Source organism: Chiloscyllium plagiosum, chromosome 1 (assembly GCF_004010195.1).
Source record: "Chiloscyllium plagiosum isolate BGI_BamShark_2017 chromosome 1, ASM401019v2, whole genome shotgun sequence".
Lineage (NCBI taxonomy): Eukaryota > Metazoa > Chordata > Chondrichthyes > Orectolobiformes > Hemiscylliidae > Chiloscyllium > Chiloscyllium plagiosum.
The window spans coordinates 115,068,339-115,087,065 of NC_057710.1; the positions used below are offsets into that span (position 1 = coordinate 115,068,339).

The following is an 18,727-nucleotide window of genomic DNA, read 5'->3' on the forward strand; positions in this document are numbered from 1 at the left end:
AGAGTCAAAAAGTGTGGCATTGGGAAAGCACAGCAGGTCAGGCAGCATCCAAGGAGCAGGAGAATTGATGTTTCGAGCATAAGCCCATCATCAGGAATGTTGGAGAGTGTTGGTGTTTTGGGCAAAGAGATAAATTGGAGGCATAATCCTGTATCTGTCTCTGATCCAAATATTTACCTGAACGTCTCCTTTAACAGCTATTATTGCTTCTTCTTTCACTGTCCCCAGCAAAGGATTCTGTTTTTTAACAACTTATTTGTATAAATGACATGTTCACAACAGCTTCTCACTTGCTGACCATTTTTTTTTTAGCGATTCCTCTTTGTTGACTCCTTAATCAGACAAAGTGGTTTTCCATATGAGCATGTGAAATAGAAGTAGATTACTCAGCCCCATTAAACTTGTGTCACCATTCAATAATTTCATAGCTAATCCAATGGTGTTTCAAATTCCACATTCCCATGTAATCTTCAAACCCCCCTTAATATCCTTTGATTTCCTCGACTAACAAAAACCTATCGACGTCCACCTTAAAATCTTCAGTAACCCTGCTTTCACCATCTTTTGAGACAGTGTGTTTCAAAGTCACAAAACCTTCAGAGTGAAATAACAACACAGTGAGATACAGGGAAGACATTTCACAGCGTGGGGCAGTGATGCAGCTTGTATACTGGACATGCTCAAACACCAGAATTAGATAGGTACAGATATCTCAGAGGGTTGTAGGATTGCAGGTGATTCCAGGGTTAGAGAAGGGTGACACCATAAAGGAATGTGAGATCAAGAATGGGAATTTTAATATCAACATATTGTTTGATGAGGAGTCACATAGGTTGGCAAACACAGGAGTTGATAGATAAATAGGATATGCTGCCCATTAAGATACAGAGAGCAGACTTATGGATGACTTCAAGTTTATAGAGTAGAATGTGGTAAGGCAACCAAGAGTACATTGCAATTGACCATTTTAGAGATAATAAAGCATGGTTGAAAGCTTTAGCAATAGTTGACCAGTGACAAGGCAAAGTCACTTGCCACATAGGTGGTGAAAGTCGGCAATCTCAGTGATAACGTGAATAGATTGTCAGAAACGTTTGATTGGGATCAAATGTGGTGTTGGTTATGTGAGCAGTCTGCTATAATTTCAGACTGTGACCAGAGAGTGTGATGGGTTTGGTAGCTAGGGAGCAGGGCTTGGTCTTCCCAATATTTAATTGAAGGAAATTCCTAAAAATCCAGTATTGAATGACAGATCAGCTTTCTGACCATAGTTGTGGAGGAGTCAAGAGATGTGTTAAAGAGGTGCAGTTGGGTGCCCTCAGTGGAAATAAGTATGACCCTCTGGATGATGCCACCAAAGGACAGCATGACATGAGAATTAGAGGGAACTAAAGATGAGATACAGGCGAGATATCAGAGACAACAGTGCAAGAGCAGAAAAAGAAGCCATTGCATGTGATATTCTGTCTTTTCTTCTTCAGTCAGGGAACATGGGCTTCACTGGCTGAGCCAGCATTTATTTCCCATTCCAAATTGTCTTTGAGAAGATAGCAGTCAGATGCATTCTTGAACCACAGTAGTGGTGTAGGATGACCCACAGTGCAATTGATTCTGGTTGTGATTGCTTCGATAAGAATAGAACCAGCTGCAAGTCCTCCCTGGTTGACAGCGAGGAGACATTGGTCAACCATGTCGAAGACTAGGAGAGAAATAGCTCAACTTTGTCACCGTCGCAGAAGGTGTCATTTGTGATTCTGTTAAGAACCGTTTCACTACTCTAGCATGTGCAGAAACTGGAGGGATTCAAATGTAGAGTTTGAGTAAAGGTGGGAGTGAATTTGGAAGGCAGCAACAAGGATATTCACAGACTTTGAGGAGGAAAGGGAGAGAGTTAGAAATAGGCAGTAGTTTGCGAGGAGGGACGAGAGGGATGTTGACCGCATGTTTACAGGAAAAAGGGACAACATCTGAAGAAGAGAACTGTTAACAGTATCAGCAAACAGCAAACCAAGAGTGGAAATTTAATAGTAGGCACTTTAGTGGGAATAGGCTCAAGCGAGTACAATGTAAGTCTCATATATCAGCAAGTAAAAACTTGGGGAGGACATGATGGGAGATAGAGGAGAAACTGAAGAAAGTTGCAAGTTCAGGATTTGGACAATAGGAACACTAAAGGAAGTGTGGCCTACTATACAGACTTGTGAGGGCAGCTAATTGAGTTTTATTGATCGAGTTGATAAAAATATCCAGGACTTTCTCTCACCCTGTTTGAAGTGAGCATGAAGGAGACAAGGGTGGTGGGGTTGAAGAAGGCAAGTTACAGGGGAGAGCAAAGCCGAGGTTTATTTTTGCATACCGGGATGGAAGTGGAGTGGTGAGCAGCTTGAACAGATGAAAGCAAGACCCAAATACTTTTTGTATTAATTCCTCCCCCCCAAAAAAAAATTTATCACTATAAATAAAAAGTGAAAACTGATTACCACCCTTGCTTTCCTCTTTCACACTTTAAAAAGTCATTCATTTTGTAATGTGTTGCAGTGACAAGAATGTTTGATAAACTTGTGCACATTTTAAAATGCATTTTGGCTTCACCAAAATAGTTTAATTTGTAGAGTGGTAATTACTGTGAGACAACTTTTTAAAAAACCTTTATGTTGTTAATACAATGTACATAAAAAAATTCATCAGTTGTATGTTGTTTGATGTCCACGACAGGTGCAATTATGATGCTAATTTACTCTAATTAAAACATTTGTGTTGATGTGAATAGATTATTTCATCAATTTGTATTGATACATGTTAAGAAATAAATATTTCTTGCTCTTGTATGTTTTAGGAGCTGGTGGCTCGTTACGTTTCTCTGATTCCCTTTCTTCCAGACAGTATTTCTTTTGCTGGTATTTGTGACTTATGGTGCACTTCAGATGTAAGTTGTTGTATACCTGTGTTACCCTCCTCCTGGAATTTTGTGTTCTTCGCTATAATGAGAAATTACATTGTGTTTTAGAGAAAATAACATACAGATGAGCATAGCTTTAAAGCTAGAATTATACTGCCCTTGGTGTGACTGGAGTTGGACAGCCTTTCAGAGAAGGTTCCCATTTCATTTCAGCCCATTCAACAGATTCACTTCAACAGATTTTGAAATTCTGATGTACCCACAAAACTTATTTTCATGGGACGGCATGGTGGCTCAGTGGTTAGCACTGCTGCCTCACAGCGCTAGGGACCTGGGTTCGAATCCAGCCTCGCGCGACTGTCTGTGTGGAGTTTGCACATTCTCCCCGTGTCTCCATGGGTTTCCTCTGGATGCTCCAGTTTCCTCCCACAGTCCAAAGATGTGCAGGTTAGGTGAATTGGCCATGCTAAATTGCCCGTAGTGTTAGGTGTATTAGTCAGGGGTAAATGTAGGGAAATTAGTCTGGGTGTGTTACTCTTCGGAGGCTCAATGTGGACTTGTCAGGCCAAAGGGCCTGTTTCCACACTGTAAGGAATCTAATCTAACCTAATCTAAACATAATGTTACAATTGTACTTGAGTGTTCACTATTTATTTTGTAGGTATTTTTTGACATGGCAAGATGTTAACCTTGGATGACTTGACGGTTCTGCCTGTGAAGCATGAATGTTCCCCATTCCTTTGTTACCTTTTGCGTTGCCGCCTCTGTAGGCCTTTATTATCTTCCAGCCAAAATTTCTCTCATCACCACCATCACGTTTCCATTAGACCACCTTAACACAACTCCTAATATCCTCAGTTTGCCCCTGAGATCTCATGTCACTATTTCCTAAGCCCTTGTTAACCCTATAGCCTTCCCTTGCAAAGGGCCAGAGTTAACATGACTTGTTTGAATTCTTTCCCAATTTCCAGAGCTCCCAGACCTCTGCTATTCCCTGAGATCTCAGCCTACTCTCTTCGCTTGTTCCCTCAGTGACCCAGTGAGGCTCATCTCCACACTTTTTGCCCATTTGCCCCATCAGTCCATTGACTGCTCTTTCCTTTGAAGAGCTTCTTGAATATTATTGATCAATCTCCCAGGATTAACCAGGACCTGCCCAGCCCCAGACCGACTTGATGGGGAAGCCAGGACTGACCATAGGCTATTCCCCAGGCTGATGTCTCAGGCTCATGTCACGTCGGCCTTTGTCAGCCCTGGACTTCTTGCACTTGGCATGCAGGACTGACTGTGGCTCAGTCCCCAGATTACAAAGGGCACGGGTCCCCAGATTCTGATTGAACTAAATGCCTGATCAACCCTATGGCCTAGAATAGGACAAGCCCCTTGACTGACTACAACTGTAGCCCCTGATTGACAGTAGTCTCCTGTCAACCCTGCAAGGACAGCTTGCCTTTGGCTTTTGCAAATGGCTGTTGGCTTGAAGCACATGCAGTGTGTTTGCTACAGTTCTAACTTTGATGTAACATGGTGTTGCAGAGTGACATGTCCACCCCTATTTGACTGACGGGTTTACTTTCTCAATGCTTCCCATTGTCACAATCTGTCTGCCTCTTTCTGTGCACTGAAGACGTGGTGAAAGTCTCACAGGGTCCGGTAACCTATAAGTCATCTTTGCGTTAAGAAAGCAATGTGAAATAGACAGTGGCTGGGAGCCTACAAGTAAGAATTGAAGTGAGTAAGTCTGAAGAAAGCAAGCTAAGAGACATCAGGTTCACAAATCCTTGCGAACATAAAAGTGTCCTTTGTAAATGCACAAGTAACATGTCTGTCCCGCCATATAAAATGACCTGCCTGAAGGTTTTCTGAACTCCAGTGTAAACCATTGAAGGGCTGAAGTAGTTTTTATGTTATTCTGTGAAGGGTGACAATGACATGGTGAGACAAGTGAATTGTCGATGTTGACTTAATGATTAGATTACTTACAGCGTGGAAACAGGCCCTTCGGCCCAACAAGTCCACACCGACCCGCCGAAGCGCAACCCACCCATTCCCCTACATTTACCCCTTTACCTAATACTAAGGGCAATTTAGCATGGCCAATTCACCTGATCTGCACATCTTTGGACTGTGGGAGGAAACCGGAGCACCCGGAAGAAACCCATGCAGACACGGGGAGAACGTGCAAACTCCACACAGTCAGTCACCTGAGTTGGGAATTGAACCCGGGTCTCTGGCGCTGTGAGGCAGCAGTGCTAACCACTGTGCCACCGTGCCACCCACCTTGTTTGGATGAGGGTTCAAGAATGATGTTGACTGTGGAGTATGTAGGAATATTATTGTGAAGAAGGAGTTGCATGATAAGAGGGACAAGCATTTGGTGAGCTGAAGCCACCACTCTGATTAACACGTCAGGAATGTGAACCATTTACTTGCTCAGAAGGAGCAGAGAATTGGAAATGCCGTCCAAATAAAGTGAATTGGGACTTTAATGAGTTGCAATTGTATGGGAACAAGGTTGTCACCTCTTAATGACAAAATTTGAACTCACCATTTGGGGGAAACTTGGGAAAGCTTTCCTTGATGTTGAGGATCTGATTTTGTTTTTTGTTCCTGCTGTATTTTCACTTTTCTCACTATTACTCCTGCCGCAGCAGAAAGGAGAAGGTTCCACCTTAGATTTCATTTCTATCCTCTATAGTCTAGCTATCTGAGTTACAGTACCCTGACAGGATGAAACTTCCATTAACGTTTCTCAGAACGGAAAAGTAAATTGTACTTCACTCACCAGTACAGCAACAAAATACTACATCTTAATTCAGCTCTAAACTGAAATCTGACTGAAAGACCAAACAGGTGACAGATGTGACAGATATAATGATGTCACACCAGTGTGTTAAGAGTGTTTTTTGAGGCTGAGGGCATAATCAAAAGAGAGAAGGGCTTTTAGTCTGCAGCTGCCTCTATTTTGACCCATATGTATTTTTTCTATGCTTTAAAACCTCAACGCTCACTTTACATATATCTAACAATGGTCACCTGTGTCTGTGAAGACATACCGTCTTCATCAACAACATTTTCAGCTGCCAAGTCCTTTATGCTTGGGGATCAGGGTTACTATAGTGGTTATGTAGATTTCTTTTCAAATCAACATTTTTCTTTCTGTCTTCCTTTCAATGCAGCAATTCCTGAATTTGTTAGCAGGTGATGAAGAGGAACATGCAGTTCTGCTCTGTAACTATTTCCTAGCAATGGGAAAGAAAGCTTGGCTAGTGATAGGAACTGCCATCCCTGAGGTGAGAGATTGTGTATTCTTAATTACTATGTTGGCAGAGTTTCCATAGAGAAATTAATTCTTTAGACAACCCTTCTCATAAAATGACGATTCCTATAATTTTATGTGATAAATTGGTGATCGATCTAATTGAAGATGATGGGTCAGATGGAAGGAAATGATTTCCTCTATTAAGGACGTCCAGATCAATTGTCATAATGTTAAGATTAGAGCTAGATCTTTCTGGACATATTGCAGGAAGCTGCTCTTCATGTAACTAATCTGGAACCTGGAAACAGTTGAGGGTCATTCAGTTGAAAATCCCACAACTGAGAGATATTTGTTCCTTTGTTGAGTAAAGGTATCAAGAGTTACAGAAACAAGGATGAGATGAAAATCAGCCAGAATTTTCTATATTTTTAATATATGATTTGTAGGATTTAGGCAATGTTGACCACGCCATCATTTGATGACCACCCTGGTTGGTCAACCCGAGAGAAGGTGTTTGTGAGCTACTTTCTTGAATTGCTGCAGGGTACAGAGATGCCTACCATGCTGTCAGGAAAGAACTTGCAGGATTTCCACTCAGTGACAGCGAGTGAACAATGATATATTTCCAAGTCAGATTGGCGTGCACCTTGGAGGGGAACTTGCAGGTGATAGTGCTCCCATACATCTACTGTCCTTTTCTTTGAAAGTAGTAGATGTCATGGGTTTGAAAGGTGCAAGGAGCCTCGGTGAGTTCCATCAGTGGATTTTGTAGATGATAAATATTGCTGACACAGAAGCGAAGAGATTGAATGTTGAAAGTGCTTGATGGTGTGCCAATGGAGCAGGCTGCTTTGTACTGAATGATGTTGAACTTCTTGAATGTGTTTGGAGCTTCACACATCCAGGCAAGAGGGGAGCATTCCATCAAACTCCTTACTTGTGCCTTGTAGATGGTGGGGAGTCAGAGGGTGAGTTCTTCTCCATAGAATTCCTAGCTTCTGTCCTGTGCTTAGATTTTTATGGCTAGTCCAGTTCAGTCTCTCATTAGTGGTAATGCCCAACACATTCAAAGTGGGGATTTCATTGATGGCAATGCCATTGAACACCAGGTGGCAATGGTAGGATACTTGTTGGCGATGATCTTTGACTGGCACTTATGTGATTCAAATGTTACTTGCCAATTTTCAGCTCAAGCCTGTGTATTGGCTTGGTCTTGCAGCATTTGGACACAGGTTGTCTTGGTATCTGAGGAGTTGTTAATAGTGCTAAACATCATGAAGTCATCAGTGTGAACATCTCCACTTTTGACCTTATAATGGAGGCAACGTCGTGAATGAAGCAGCTGAAGATGGTTGGACCCAGAATGAGGAACCCCTGCAGAGAGGTCCTGGAGCTGAGAAGACTCCAGCAACCATCTTCCCTTGCACCAGGTATAACTCCAATCAGCGGAAAGTTTCCCCAGTTCCCATTGATTCCAGTTTTGCCCGGGTTCCTTGATGCCCCAATCCGTTAAATGCAGCATTGATGTCAAGAGCTGTCACTGTTAATTCACCTCGGAGTTCATCCCTGTCATCCATGCTCGAACCATCATTGTAATGAGTTTAGGAGCCGAGTGGGCCTGCCAGAGTGCAAACTAAGGAGCAGTGAGCAGGTTATTCCTTAGTAAGTGGAGCTTGCTGGCACTATGGATGACACCTGCCATCATTTTGCTGCTGATCAATTATAGTCTGGTGGAGCAGTAATTGGCAGGGTTAAATTTGTCTGCTTTTTGTGGTCAGGACAAAACTGGGCAATTTTCTACAATGTCGGGTGGGAAGGGTCTGATTGCACTGGAGAGGGTACAGAGGAAGTTATTGCCTGGGCTGGAGAGTTTTAGTTATGAAACGAAGTTGGATAGACTAGGGTTGTTTTCCTTGGAGCTGAGGAGATTAAGAGGTGACAAAATTGAGATGTATAAAATGTTGTTGGGCGCAGATAGGATAGATCTTGGTGGAGATATCAGCGACTGTGTGGCATGGATTTAAGGCAAGGAAATGTGAGGAAAATGTTTTTCACCCAGAGTTGAAAATCTGGAATTCACTGCCTGAAAGGGTGATAGAGACAGAAACTCTCAAAACATTTAATAAGTATTTAGGTGTGCACTTGCGATACCAATGTATACAGGGCTATGGGCCAAGTGCTGGAAAATGGGGTTAGAATAGTTTGGTCCTTGTTTTTGAAAGGTGGAATGCTGATAGGCCGAGAAAACAATGCTTTTGACCTTTATAACTCCAGGATTGTGTTATAACTGTACTGGCCTAGGGTTGTAGCTAGTTCTGGAACACAAGTCTTCAGTATGATTGCAGAATATTGCTAGGGCCCATTGCCTTGCCTTCAGCCATTTCTTGAAATCACATGGAGTGAATCAAATTGTTTGAAGACTGATATCTTTGATGCTGGGGACTTCCCAAAGAGGCAATGATGCAGCATACACTTCTGGTTGAAGTTGGATGCAAATGATTCAGTCTTACCTTGTGCCGTGATGTGCTGTCCTCCCCAGACATTCAAGATGAGGATATTTGTGGATCCTCCACCTGTTAGTTATTGTTAGTTATTTTATTTGCCCACTGTCATTCATAACTGTGTGTTGCAAGACTACAGATTGTAGATCAGATTCACTGTTTGAGGATCACTCTGCCTTGTCTTTGCATGCTGCTTCTGTTATTTGGCTTGGAAATAGTCCTGTGTTGCACCTTCATCAGACTGACACCTCACTCTTACGTTTGCCTGTTGCTGGTCTTGGGATGCTCTCCTACCCTCGTCACTGAATCTGAGTTCATGTCCTGGCTTGATGGTAATGGTACAACTGCCCTGTTGTGGTGTGGTGGTAGTGTCCCTACTCCTGGACTGGGAGGGCCAAGTTCAAGTCCCATCTCCTCTAGAAGTGTGTAATTACATCTCTGAAGAGGTTAATTAGGATAAATTAGTAACATAGGAGTAGCCAAGACAAGAGATTTTGATTTTAGTTGAATACTGGCATCTCATGGATGCTCAGTCTTGAGTTACTCGATCTATTCAAAATGCGGCCCATGGAGGAGAGTATTCTCAATGAGAAAACAAGACTTTGATGATCATTGCTACTGACATGATCACAGAAAGACATATCTATTACAGGTAGATTAGTGAGGATGAGGTCAAATAGATTTTTCCCTCCCTTGTCACTTGCGGCAGGTACAGTCCAGCAGCTTGAGGATTTGCGCGGCTAAGTCAGCAATGGTGCTATTGTTGGTGATGGGTATTGAAGTCTCCCCCCAGAGTCTATTCTTTGCTCTTGTCATCCTCAGACTTTTCTCCAGGTGATAGTCAACATCTTCATCAGGTGAAGGGGCAGACAGTAAGCAGTAATCAGCAGGGTGTTTCCTTGTCTATGTTTGCCCTAATCCATGTGGCTTCATGCAGTCCAAAATCAATGTTAACCAGGCAACTCCTTCCCAGTGGTATATCACTGAGCAGCCACCTCTGGCAGTTATGTCTGGCGAATGGAACAATCCGCACTGTTTGAGCAGTTCTGTCCAGGCCATTTGGTGACAGACCCAACTGCGACTTGGTTATTCTCAGTGTCCATTAGATGTGGCCCTTTAATGGTCTTTAATTGTCCTTCAAGGGCCTCAACTGGGTCGTCTTGCCTAGAATTTAATTCTGGCTGAGGTGGGACAGTGATGGGGTTCAGTTACCTACCAGTGAACTGATTTAATGCCTTCAAATTCACCACTAGCAAGAGCAAAAATTTTTAATCTAGAAGCGTGAAACCTCCATATAAACAACATTGACCTTGTAGTTATCTTCTCAGATTTTTCTAATGTAATCTTTTTATGAGTTGATATAAAAGTGTTCATAATAAAACAATGCTCAAATTTGTTTTCAGGGCCCAACAGCATATGTACTGACCTATGAACAGAACCAGTATGTGATCTGGAACTCCACCACTGGACAGTACTATGGACAGTTTGATGCGTTCTGTCCATTGCAGAGCATCAGCTGCTTGGTTAGTGCTGATAATGTAAGTCTCACTTAAGCATTCTTCTTGAAATGACAGTGAAATCCAGCAAAGGATCTGAATCCTGAAAGGTGATTAAATTAAAACCAGTCTCTGATGATGAAGCTCTGATGAATTACTTTGATGAATTGTTTCATACATAGAAATTTCAGATTCTAAACAAAGAAATATATAAACATTACATCCTTACCATGTACTTTTGTAAAGTGTGATTAATCAGTTAGTGTTTTATATTGTTGCTGTTTTCTCACATCAATGTGATATATGAAAAGGCTCCATTACAATTTTTTTTCTCTTGGGCTAATCTCTGTGGGATTTATTTTCTAGGTCTGGTTCAATGTACAGAAATATGAAACTGTCATGCGCGTACATTTTGATACCAGCAAACCCAACCTTTGGAAGCCATTTTTTTCACGAAACTTTCCTTTTCCTGGCTTGTCAAGTGTGCAGGTACAGTTGTACAGAGATTCTGTTTATAAGGTGACCATAATATGAATAAAATATTGGCAAAAATGTTAGTAATGCTGCAAATATTTGTCAGAAAAGTACAGTGATGTTTTATTGCACAGTGAATAAAATGACAAGTGTGTGCTTGTGCATACTACAACAATGTAGGTGCGTAGCTAGGTAGAGGCAGTCATCAAAAGTTGGAATGCAAACCAGCAAGTAATGACTGATCATGGCAAAGCTGTTGTGGTATAAACAGAAGTAGCTACTTAAGGAAGAGTCAATTAAGCAAGAACTAATTCACTCAGTAGAAAATGTACCATGCAAGCTGATTGTTCAACAATAGAAAATATTCCAACAGTTTAGATAAATTTGGATAGAGTACAAATAAATATTCTGATAGGACAAACAGTTAAAAGACATTAATGTGAATGCATGTGATGTAATATATTTTTGAAGAATAAACAGAAACCGGAAATATTTGACACTGTAAATGGGGTAGTGGTTGTCAAATTAATACTGTATGTACTAATGTAAACATTGAATTTTATAGAAGTGTTTTAGGTCAAAAGTAGTAGTGTCAACTTTTATACAGAAAGAATATGCATTCTTCATTGGGCCCAAATAAAATCCAAAAAAGAGCATCATAATGGAATAAAGATTGACTCATCTATGAGTATATAGCAATTCTCTCTGCTCAAATACAGACAGTCAAATATAAAAAGATTATTGCCATTTTTGTCATCATAGATAAGAGGATGAAAGTAAACAAAGAATAAAGATTTCCAAAGGAATGTTTGACCACAGAGGACTTATTTAGTTTTAGGTATCCCATTATGAAAAGGATATTATACCTGTAGAACAGCTATAAAGTTTGTACAGTATATATCAAATAGGAAAATGCGAGAAGGGAGAAATTCTGTTGAGAAGGATAACCTTGTTACACAGGGACATGTTCACTGGATTGACAAAAGTTAACAGGAGATTTAAGTTACTTTTTTGTAAACTGTAACTGGCTTTGTAAGAGAGAAAAGAAACAAAGATAATGGTTACACTGAGTGAGGAGAGGGACTAAAAATGATACTGATGTGGTGGGGGAGGGGGGTGTTAGTTGGAGCTTTGAGCTTTACCACAGCAGGTGGTTGATTATCATTGCTATCTTCTGAAGAAAAATGTTTAAAAATATTGATACAGTTATCAAAAGGAGTATGGAAGTGAGGTTAGTTGTAGGTTGGTTTAACAAAGTGCTCCCAGAAACACAGTGGGCTGAATGGTCTCTTTCCATGATGTAAACGTTCATGTCACTATCATTTCCTTCTATGCTTAGCAAACATCTATGAGGTAAGGCATCTTTGTGGTTAATGCCATAAATTGATTAAGTTAGTTTTGTCTTTGAAAATGTACCAGTATTGTCTGTTTTGTGTGAGATTCTTTGACACTGTGTTCTACATGTTCATGTGTTTTTGCTGCTTTTGTTTTAGCCAGAAGAGCTGGTTTATCGCCGTACAGACAAGGCTGCTGCAGTAGAACTTCAGGACAAGTAATACTGATTTACTCTCAATTGAATTTGTGATTTTTAGTATCATTTGTTATGGGTCCCCTACGTAAGGGTTTTCTAGGTTCCATTAACCAATTAGCTACTATATTTAATTCCATTCCGTGAAAGGATATCAAAAGTAATTGATCCTTTCCTTGTTTAAATGGAAAATGACACTGTAGTGCTCTCCATTATTGTTTGCTATTGGTCACTTATGTTGTCATCGAGCCATTCAGCACGGAAACAGATCCTTTGGTCCAACTCATCTGACCAGCCATCCCAATCTGACTGAGTGCCATTTACCAGCATTTGACCCATGTTCCTTTTAAACCCTTCCTATTAATATACCCATCCAGATTCCTTTTAAATGCTGTAATTGTACTCACTTCCACCACTTCCTCTTACAGCTCATTACATACACGCACCACCATTTCACTTTGAATCTCGCTTTCTATCATTCCAGTATGTGAAATACCTTCCACATTTAGGTCCCTGTCTTGGTCACCAACCATGATGTCTCTGTAGTGCCTATCAGATAATACATACGTATCTCCATCTGTATGAAGAATTCATCTACCTTGTTACTAAGGCAGGGTCTTAAACTTCTTTTTTGACCATTTTTACAATTTCTGGTCATGTCTGCCATGCCAGTATTAGATTTCTATGTTCTGTCCCTTCCTATCACACTCTGATAATCATTACCCAAAAGTCCCCATATTCATTTTTGTTGTTGTTACCTTTTACTTCACTTTATCACCCTTCACACGCCCAATTTAGTGTAAAACCCTGTTTACCATCCTAGTTGTACAATTTGCCTGATCCCAGCACAGTTCAGGTGTGGGCCATCCCAACAGTACAGCTCCCACACTAAAGCCAATGTCGTGTGAACTGAAACATGTTCCTCCCAACCCAATTTTTAAGGCACACATTCATTTCTCTAATTTTGCTTGCCCTATGTCACTTAGTATGTGGCTCTTGCAATAATCTAGAGCTATTGGTTTTTGAGGTTCTGCTTTTTAATCTAGCCCTGAGCTGCTCAGGCTCTCTCAGCAGAAACGTTTTCCTCAGCCTACCTAAGTCATTGATGCCCATGTGGATCACATCATCTGTATCCCTCCCCTCCCAGTGTATTTCCTCTCATTATCAATGGGCAGGAAGCACAGCCTGGACAGAGAGCTGACAGTCCTCCTGAATATACTGTCCCCTGTGATCGCTACATTTCTATTCATGCCCTCTGCTTTATTAACTTTCTGTAATACAATAGTATGGGGTTTAGTTCATCCACTGTGCAGTCCACACTCTCATCAAACAGGATGAGAGATCCTCAAAATGATCAGGCGCGTACAAAGGCTGGGCTCCTGCCATCCTGCCTTGTGAGTGCCTTCATCTGTCTCACTCAGACACACCCTGCTGGCCCTGACCATTGACCCAGTCAGAAGACCCTATCCTAAGAAGTGTTACCAGTACCTGAAACAAGCTGTTCATGTACCCACTCCTCTTCCTATCTGTTCTTAAAAAAAACAGTTCAGTATGGTCCCTTGCTTGGTGTCCTCATTGGTATTGTGATGTACAAACTGTGAAGTATTGACCTACTGACTGTCACATACTTCAACCAGGATGGACCAAATGGTGTAGACTCTGAGACCAGTGGTCACATTGTCAGCTGGTTAGAGGGTCATCCTTGCCCTGTTTTGAAGTTGCAGGTCTATATGGAGGTGTCTTAGTTACATTACCACTTCCTCAGTGAAGCACAGTTGCCAAACACACTGTTTCTGGTTGTGTCGGAGGTAGGAGAAGAAACCCTGGAAAACTTACTTGGGAAAGGTCTCTGCTGAGAGTCCTCCTCCTTCCCACCTCCTACTCCATCTCCCTCTAAACTGTGAACCTCCTGATTGCGGCCATTCTCAAGCCTTCAAAAGCACAAAACTACATCCAAACCTTTGGCAACACGTCTTGTCAAAGATGACTTCTGATAACTCAACTGCTGCAAGTCAGATAGTGAAGGTACCTCATCTCGAAGGAGAGTGGTGTAGCCTGACTTTAAATATCACTCGAGAGAATCCCTGTTGTATATGTTTCAGAGAAAGGGTCAAGTTCCAAAATCAAGTTGTGACTATAACTGACTGAGCTCACAATGTGCGCTTGCTGCATTCTTCTGGTTCATATATAGGAGGCCTGCACACACACACAGTGTACAACATGGCATTTACCGCAGACCGTTCCAGAACAGTGTTTCAGAACTAAAGAAATCTATTAAACTGTTCTCCATTGTACATAATCAGTCCTCTAAAGGAATTAAGGTACTTGATAGAATTTTTTTTTTAAAATAAATTATCCTTTATGTCATCTCATGCAGGATTGAAAAGATCTTGAAAGAGAAGGTTATGGAATGGAGACCAAGGCATCCAACTCGATGGAACAGATACTGTACCGCTACCCTTCGCCAGTTCCTACCAAAGCTGGAGTTCAGCCGTGGTGGGGAAGTTGGAGATGACCATAGCGCAGAACTGCAAAATCAGCTTGGAGACTACAGGGTAATAACCAATTCCAAACTCAACAACAGTACAGGAAGTTGGGATAGGGATCAAAATTTGCTATGCTAGAATTTTACTGGTTTATACAGTTATTTAAAACCCAAATACATTTTCCTAAGATTGAATGAAATGTAGAAATTCGGTTATTATTTGTTCTAAATAATTTGCAAGTGTAGTGGTGATCTCCCACAACTTTGCTCATTCCTCCACACCTCAGTGCTTTCCTGTTTGCTGCTCAAAAGCCTCCGTCCCATTTTCACCCTCAACAACAAGTGAGCATCATGGCTGAGGCACTGAGTTCATGAGTTGATTTCTTGTTTCCTTCCTCATTTGTGCTTAACAGATACACAGTTGCTCTTCCTGAAATACCTTAGACCTGCTGTCCCACAAGGTTCAAACTCTGTCTCAACTTTGCCATCACCACCTAAAATTTACTGATTCAATTGTCTGGCATCACTCACAACCCTGACCATTGGACCTGTAACTGCAGTGATTCACAACAGGAGCAGTATTTCTGAGGACTGATTATCCTGCAAATATGGCATTTTAGTATGTTTGTACATTTAAATGATTTTTCACCATCTCCTTCGCAAGGGTACTTAAAGGTGGGCACTATCCACATGCTGTGAAGGAATAAATGAATCAAAGCAGATTTTTTGAAATAGGACTAAGCATAAGTCATAGGGCCCTTGAGTCTCCTTCAACATTAATTGCAATAACAGTCAATCTAATTCACTCCACATTCCTACGTATCTTTTGATTCCCTCAGAGATAGAAATTCTGTCCATCCCAATATTGAATATGTTCACTTGCATATCCACAATGCTCTGGGGGAAAGAATTTCAAAGATTCACCACTATCTGAGTGAAGAAATTTCTCCTCATCTCAGTCCTGAATGATTGACCATTCTCTAGAGTCTGTACCACCATGTTCTTGTTCACGGCAGCCAAAGGAAACAGCTTCCATATCACCTTCCATTTTGAAGAAGGGTTTCTGGACCCAAAATGTGAATTCTGTTTCTCTCGTTAGTTGCTACCAGACTTGCAGAATTTTCCCAGAAGTTTCAGATTTTGGTTCCGATTTCTAGCACCCACAGGTCTTTGGGGTTTTTTCGTTCCATATCTATGCTGTCAAACCCCTAGAGCACAGTCTCCCAATGTGTGAAATTAACATAAATGTCTGAAATAGAGCAGGAGCTGTCAGTTTCATGACCCTGACTCACTTGATTTTAAAGTCTTTCAACAACATAATGATCTCAATGCATGTCATTTTATTTATTCCATTTGTTATGTCATTATTCCACTTCCAGGGTCTTACAAAGACTTACCTCAGTCTGTGATTAAGTGACCACTACAGTCATTTTAGTCCCATGTTTCTTTTTGAAAACCATTTTAGTCCATGAAAGGTCTCAAGTATAATAATCAAATGAGTATGTTAAAATTCCATTATCCATATTCACCACAATTATAAAAACTCAGATAAATTTATTAAATTTTTCTACAGCAAAACTGTGTTAACTTTGTCTGATCATGGCATGATTTTCCATGTGCGTTGTTAAGTGGTTGTTAAGACTTCCTTAATAATAGATTCTAGCATTTTCTTGATGTCTTTCTGGCTAACTGGCATGTAATTCTGTGTTTTCTCTCTCCCTCCTTTTGAATATCAGAGTTACATTTGCTAACGCCCAATCTACCCAGATTATTCTAGAACCCAGTTAATTTTGAAAAAATCTTAACCATTGCATCCAGTCTCTCTGCAACAACCTCTTTTAGAGTGTTTTGATTGTGAGATTAGGGATTTATTGTCTTTTAGTCCCTTAAGTTCCTTCAGTACATTTCTCTGCTGATGTTAAGTATGAGATCCTAACCTATTTTAGAAAGTATGAAATGTAATTTTGAGATGGTATTAAAAAGCCTTGTTCATACTGGGAACTTGCTGTGTGGTCCATACCAATTCCATGTATGTATGCATTATCCAATTGTGCAGCATAACTTGACTGAATTAACCAATGTTATTTAAACAACTTCTGTTCTAGTCTTGACATAAAAGAGTTCCACGCTTCAAATCAAAGAAAACATCTTTTTTTCTTCTTCTTCTCTTCCATTATTAGAAAGACAATATTAAAAATTCTCAAACAAGCAGAAATTCCAGAAGAAATTCAGATTTGTCAGCATTAGTGCAGAGAGAGAAACAGTGTTAATGTTTTGAGTCCAATATGACTGTTCTTCAGAACTGCTTCAGAATTTGGCTTTTGTAATATTCAGAATTCACCATTTAGTTTAGGTTGCCTTAAAAGTGTTGTTTAAGTATTAGAGAGTCGTTGCCCCATTTAATTAATGTACTGGTTATTGAACAGGCTGTTGTTGCTCAATGAAGAAGTTGGTCTTCATTCACTTTCTGTCACTTTTTTTTCTCTGCAGATTTCTGGCTTTCCCATTAATATGTCTTTCTCTGAATTGAGTCCCATTATTGAAGCTGTACATAGCACTGGCGTCCATAACACAATGATTCCTCAGGTGGAGTTCGCTTTGGCTGTATATGTTCATCCGTATCCCAACAACATTTTGTCTGTTTGGATTTATGTGGCATCCTTGGTGCGCAGCAGATAACAAAAATATAACTATAATCCTTACCATTTTTGATTTCAGCAGAAAAGCGAGCATTGCTTATATCCTGTGTACTTGAGATGGTGTTGTGTCTTTATTGCACTAAATTTTGAATCCAATAGTAGTTTTATTTGCTTTAAACATAACACAGAATGAAGTTAATGCCAAGTGGAAGTAATTTACAACCAACCTTTTTTTTAAAAGTTTGATTTCAAAAAATATCCTATCAATGTTCTTTATTTAAAAGAACTATGTGTGACATCATGGTAGCGGGTGATGCCTGAAACAAATTAACAAACGTTCCTTTGAAAGTTAATGGCTTCTTTTATTCTCTAAAAGAGAAGTATGCCACATTAATAAGAATTGTTCATTATCACAGAACTAAAATAACAAAGTAACACAGTGAGATACAACAACATGCAAAAAGCTCAAAATTATCATATAGATATACAAAGACCTATTACCTACATTAAGTTACAAAATTGAACTATTTCAAATGTCCCTTGACTAAAAGCTTTTTATACCAAACTACGTTCATATTTCTTTGCTTGAATTTGCATTAGTCTGGACCATAAAAATTGTTATAAAAATATGCAACTTTTCACCTAGGCCATATAGCTATTCTTCCTCACAGAAAGTGTTTTACATCTATAGTAATTAAACAATGTAATTTGATTCCTCCTTTGCTTAATCAGGTCATAATAATTGAAAATAAGTTAATCCTACAATATTTTATGTTATTTCATTCCATTCACATTCTGTTACTTTAATGAAAACCATGTTGGGACCTCTAAAGTCCATGTTTAATCGATTTACTCATCACAGTAAATACTGTTTTAATATATTAGGTATGATTGTAGTTTTTAAGACAAGATCTTTTCCTCAAAAACAATACTTGTAAAATGATTTGATTTGTCTGCTGAGAACCACAGGAATAGCATTTTACATGTGCCATCATATTTTGTAAATCTTACAACTGTATGAATATATTTGTTCAAATAACTTGCAAGATAAGAGTGATGGAATTTGTGACAGTCCATTCTTCCGGGGATCATGTAAGATATATGGAACACAATTGTTTCATAGAAATGAGTTTAATTGTGTGTTACAAGTATTTATTTACATTGAATTACAACAAAAAAAGTGTAATGTTTTTAATATTGGAAAACATCAGCAGAGATTGTGATATAAATTACAACTCATAAACCAGGAGTCATCCATGTTTATATTCTGTCTGAGCAGTGGTCAAGTATGTGTCTACTGTGTTCTTTGCTAAAAAGAAACAGATGTTAAAGTTTTTGTTATGCACTCACCAAAACGAGAATGGAAGAAATAGATTTGGAAAAAAGACAAGCCATTTTATACAGAATGTATCTTTTATATAATTTTCATTCTCTTTCATTCAA

At 39.9% G+C, this 18,727-nt stretch overlaps 1 protein-coding gene across 1 annotated transcript in view; it reads left to right on the forward strand.

Moving 5' to 3' along the window:
- cc2d2a (coiled-coil and C2 domain containing 2A) overlaps window positions 1–18,721 on the forward strand; it is a 183,697-nt gene extending 164,976 nt beyond the window's left edge. The window contains exons 34-40 of the mRNA XM_043700613.1: window positions 2,837–2,926; window positions 6,079–6,192; window positions 10,066–10,200; window positions 10,525–10,647; window positions 12,126–12,184; window positions 14,538–14,715; window positions 17,136–18,721. Coding sequence (XP_043556548.1) covers window positions 2,837–2,926; window positions 6,079–6,192; window positions 10,066–10,200; window positions 10,525–10,647; window positions 12,126–12,184; window positions 14,538–14,715; window positions 17,136–17,324 — 888 coding nt within the window. The 3' untranslated portion in view covers window positions 17,325–18,721. The remainder of the gene's footprint in view (window positions 1–2,836; window positions 2,927–6,078; window positions 6,193–10,065; window positions 10,201–10,524; window positions 10,648–12,125; window positions 12,185–14,537; window positions 14,716–17,135) is intronic.
- The last annotated feature ends 6 nt before the right edge of the window (window positions 18,722–18,727 follow it).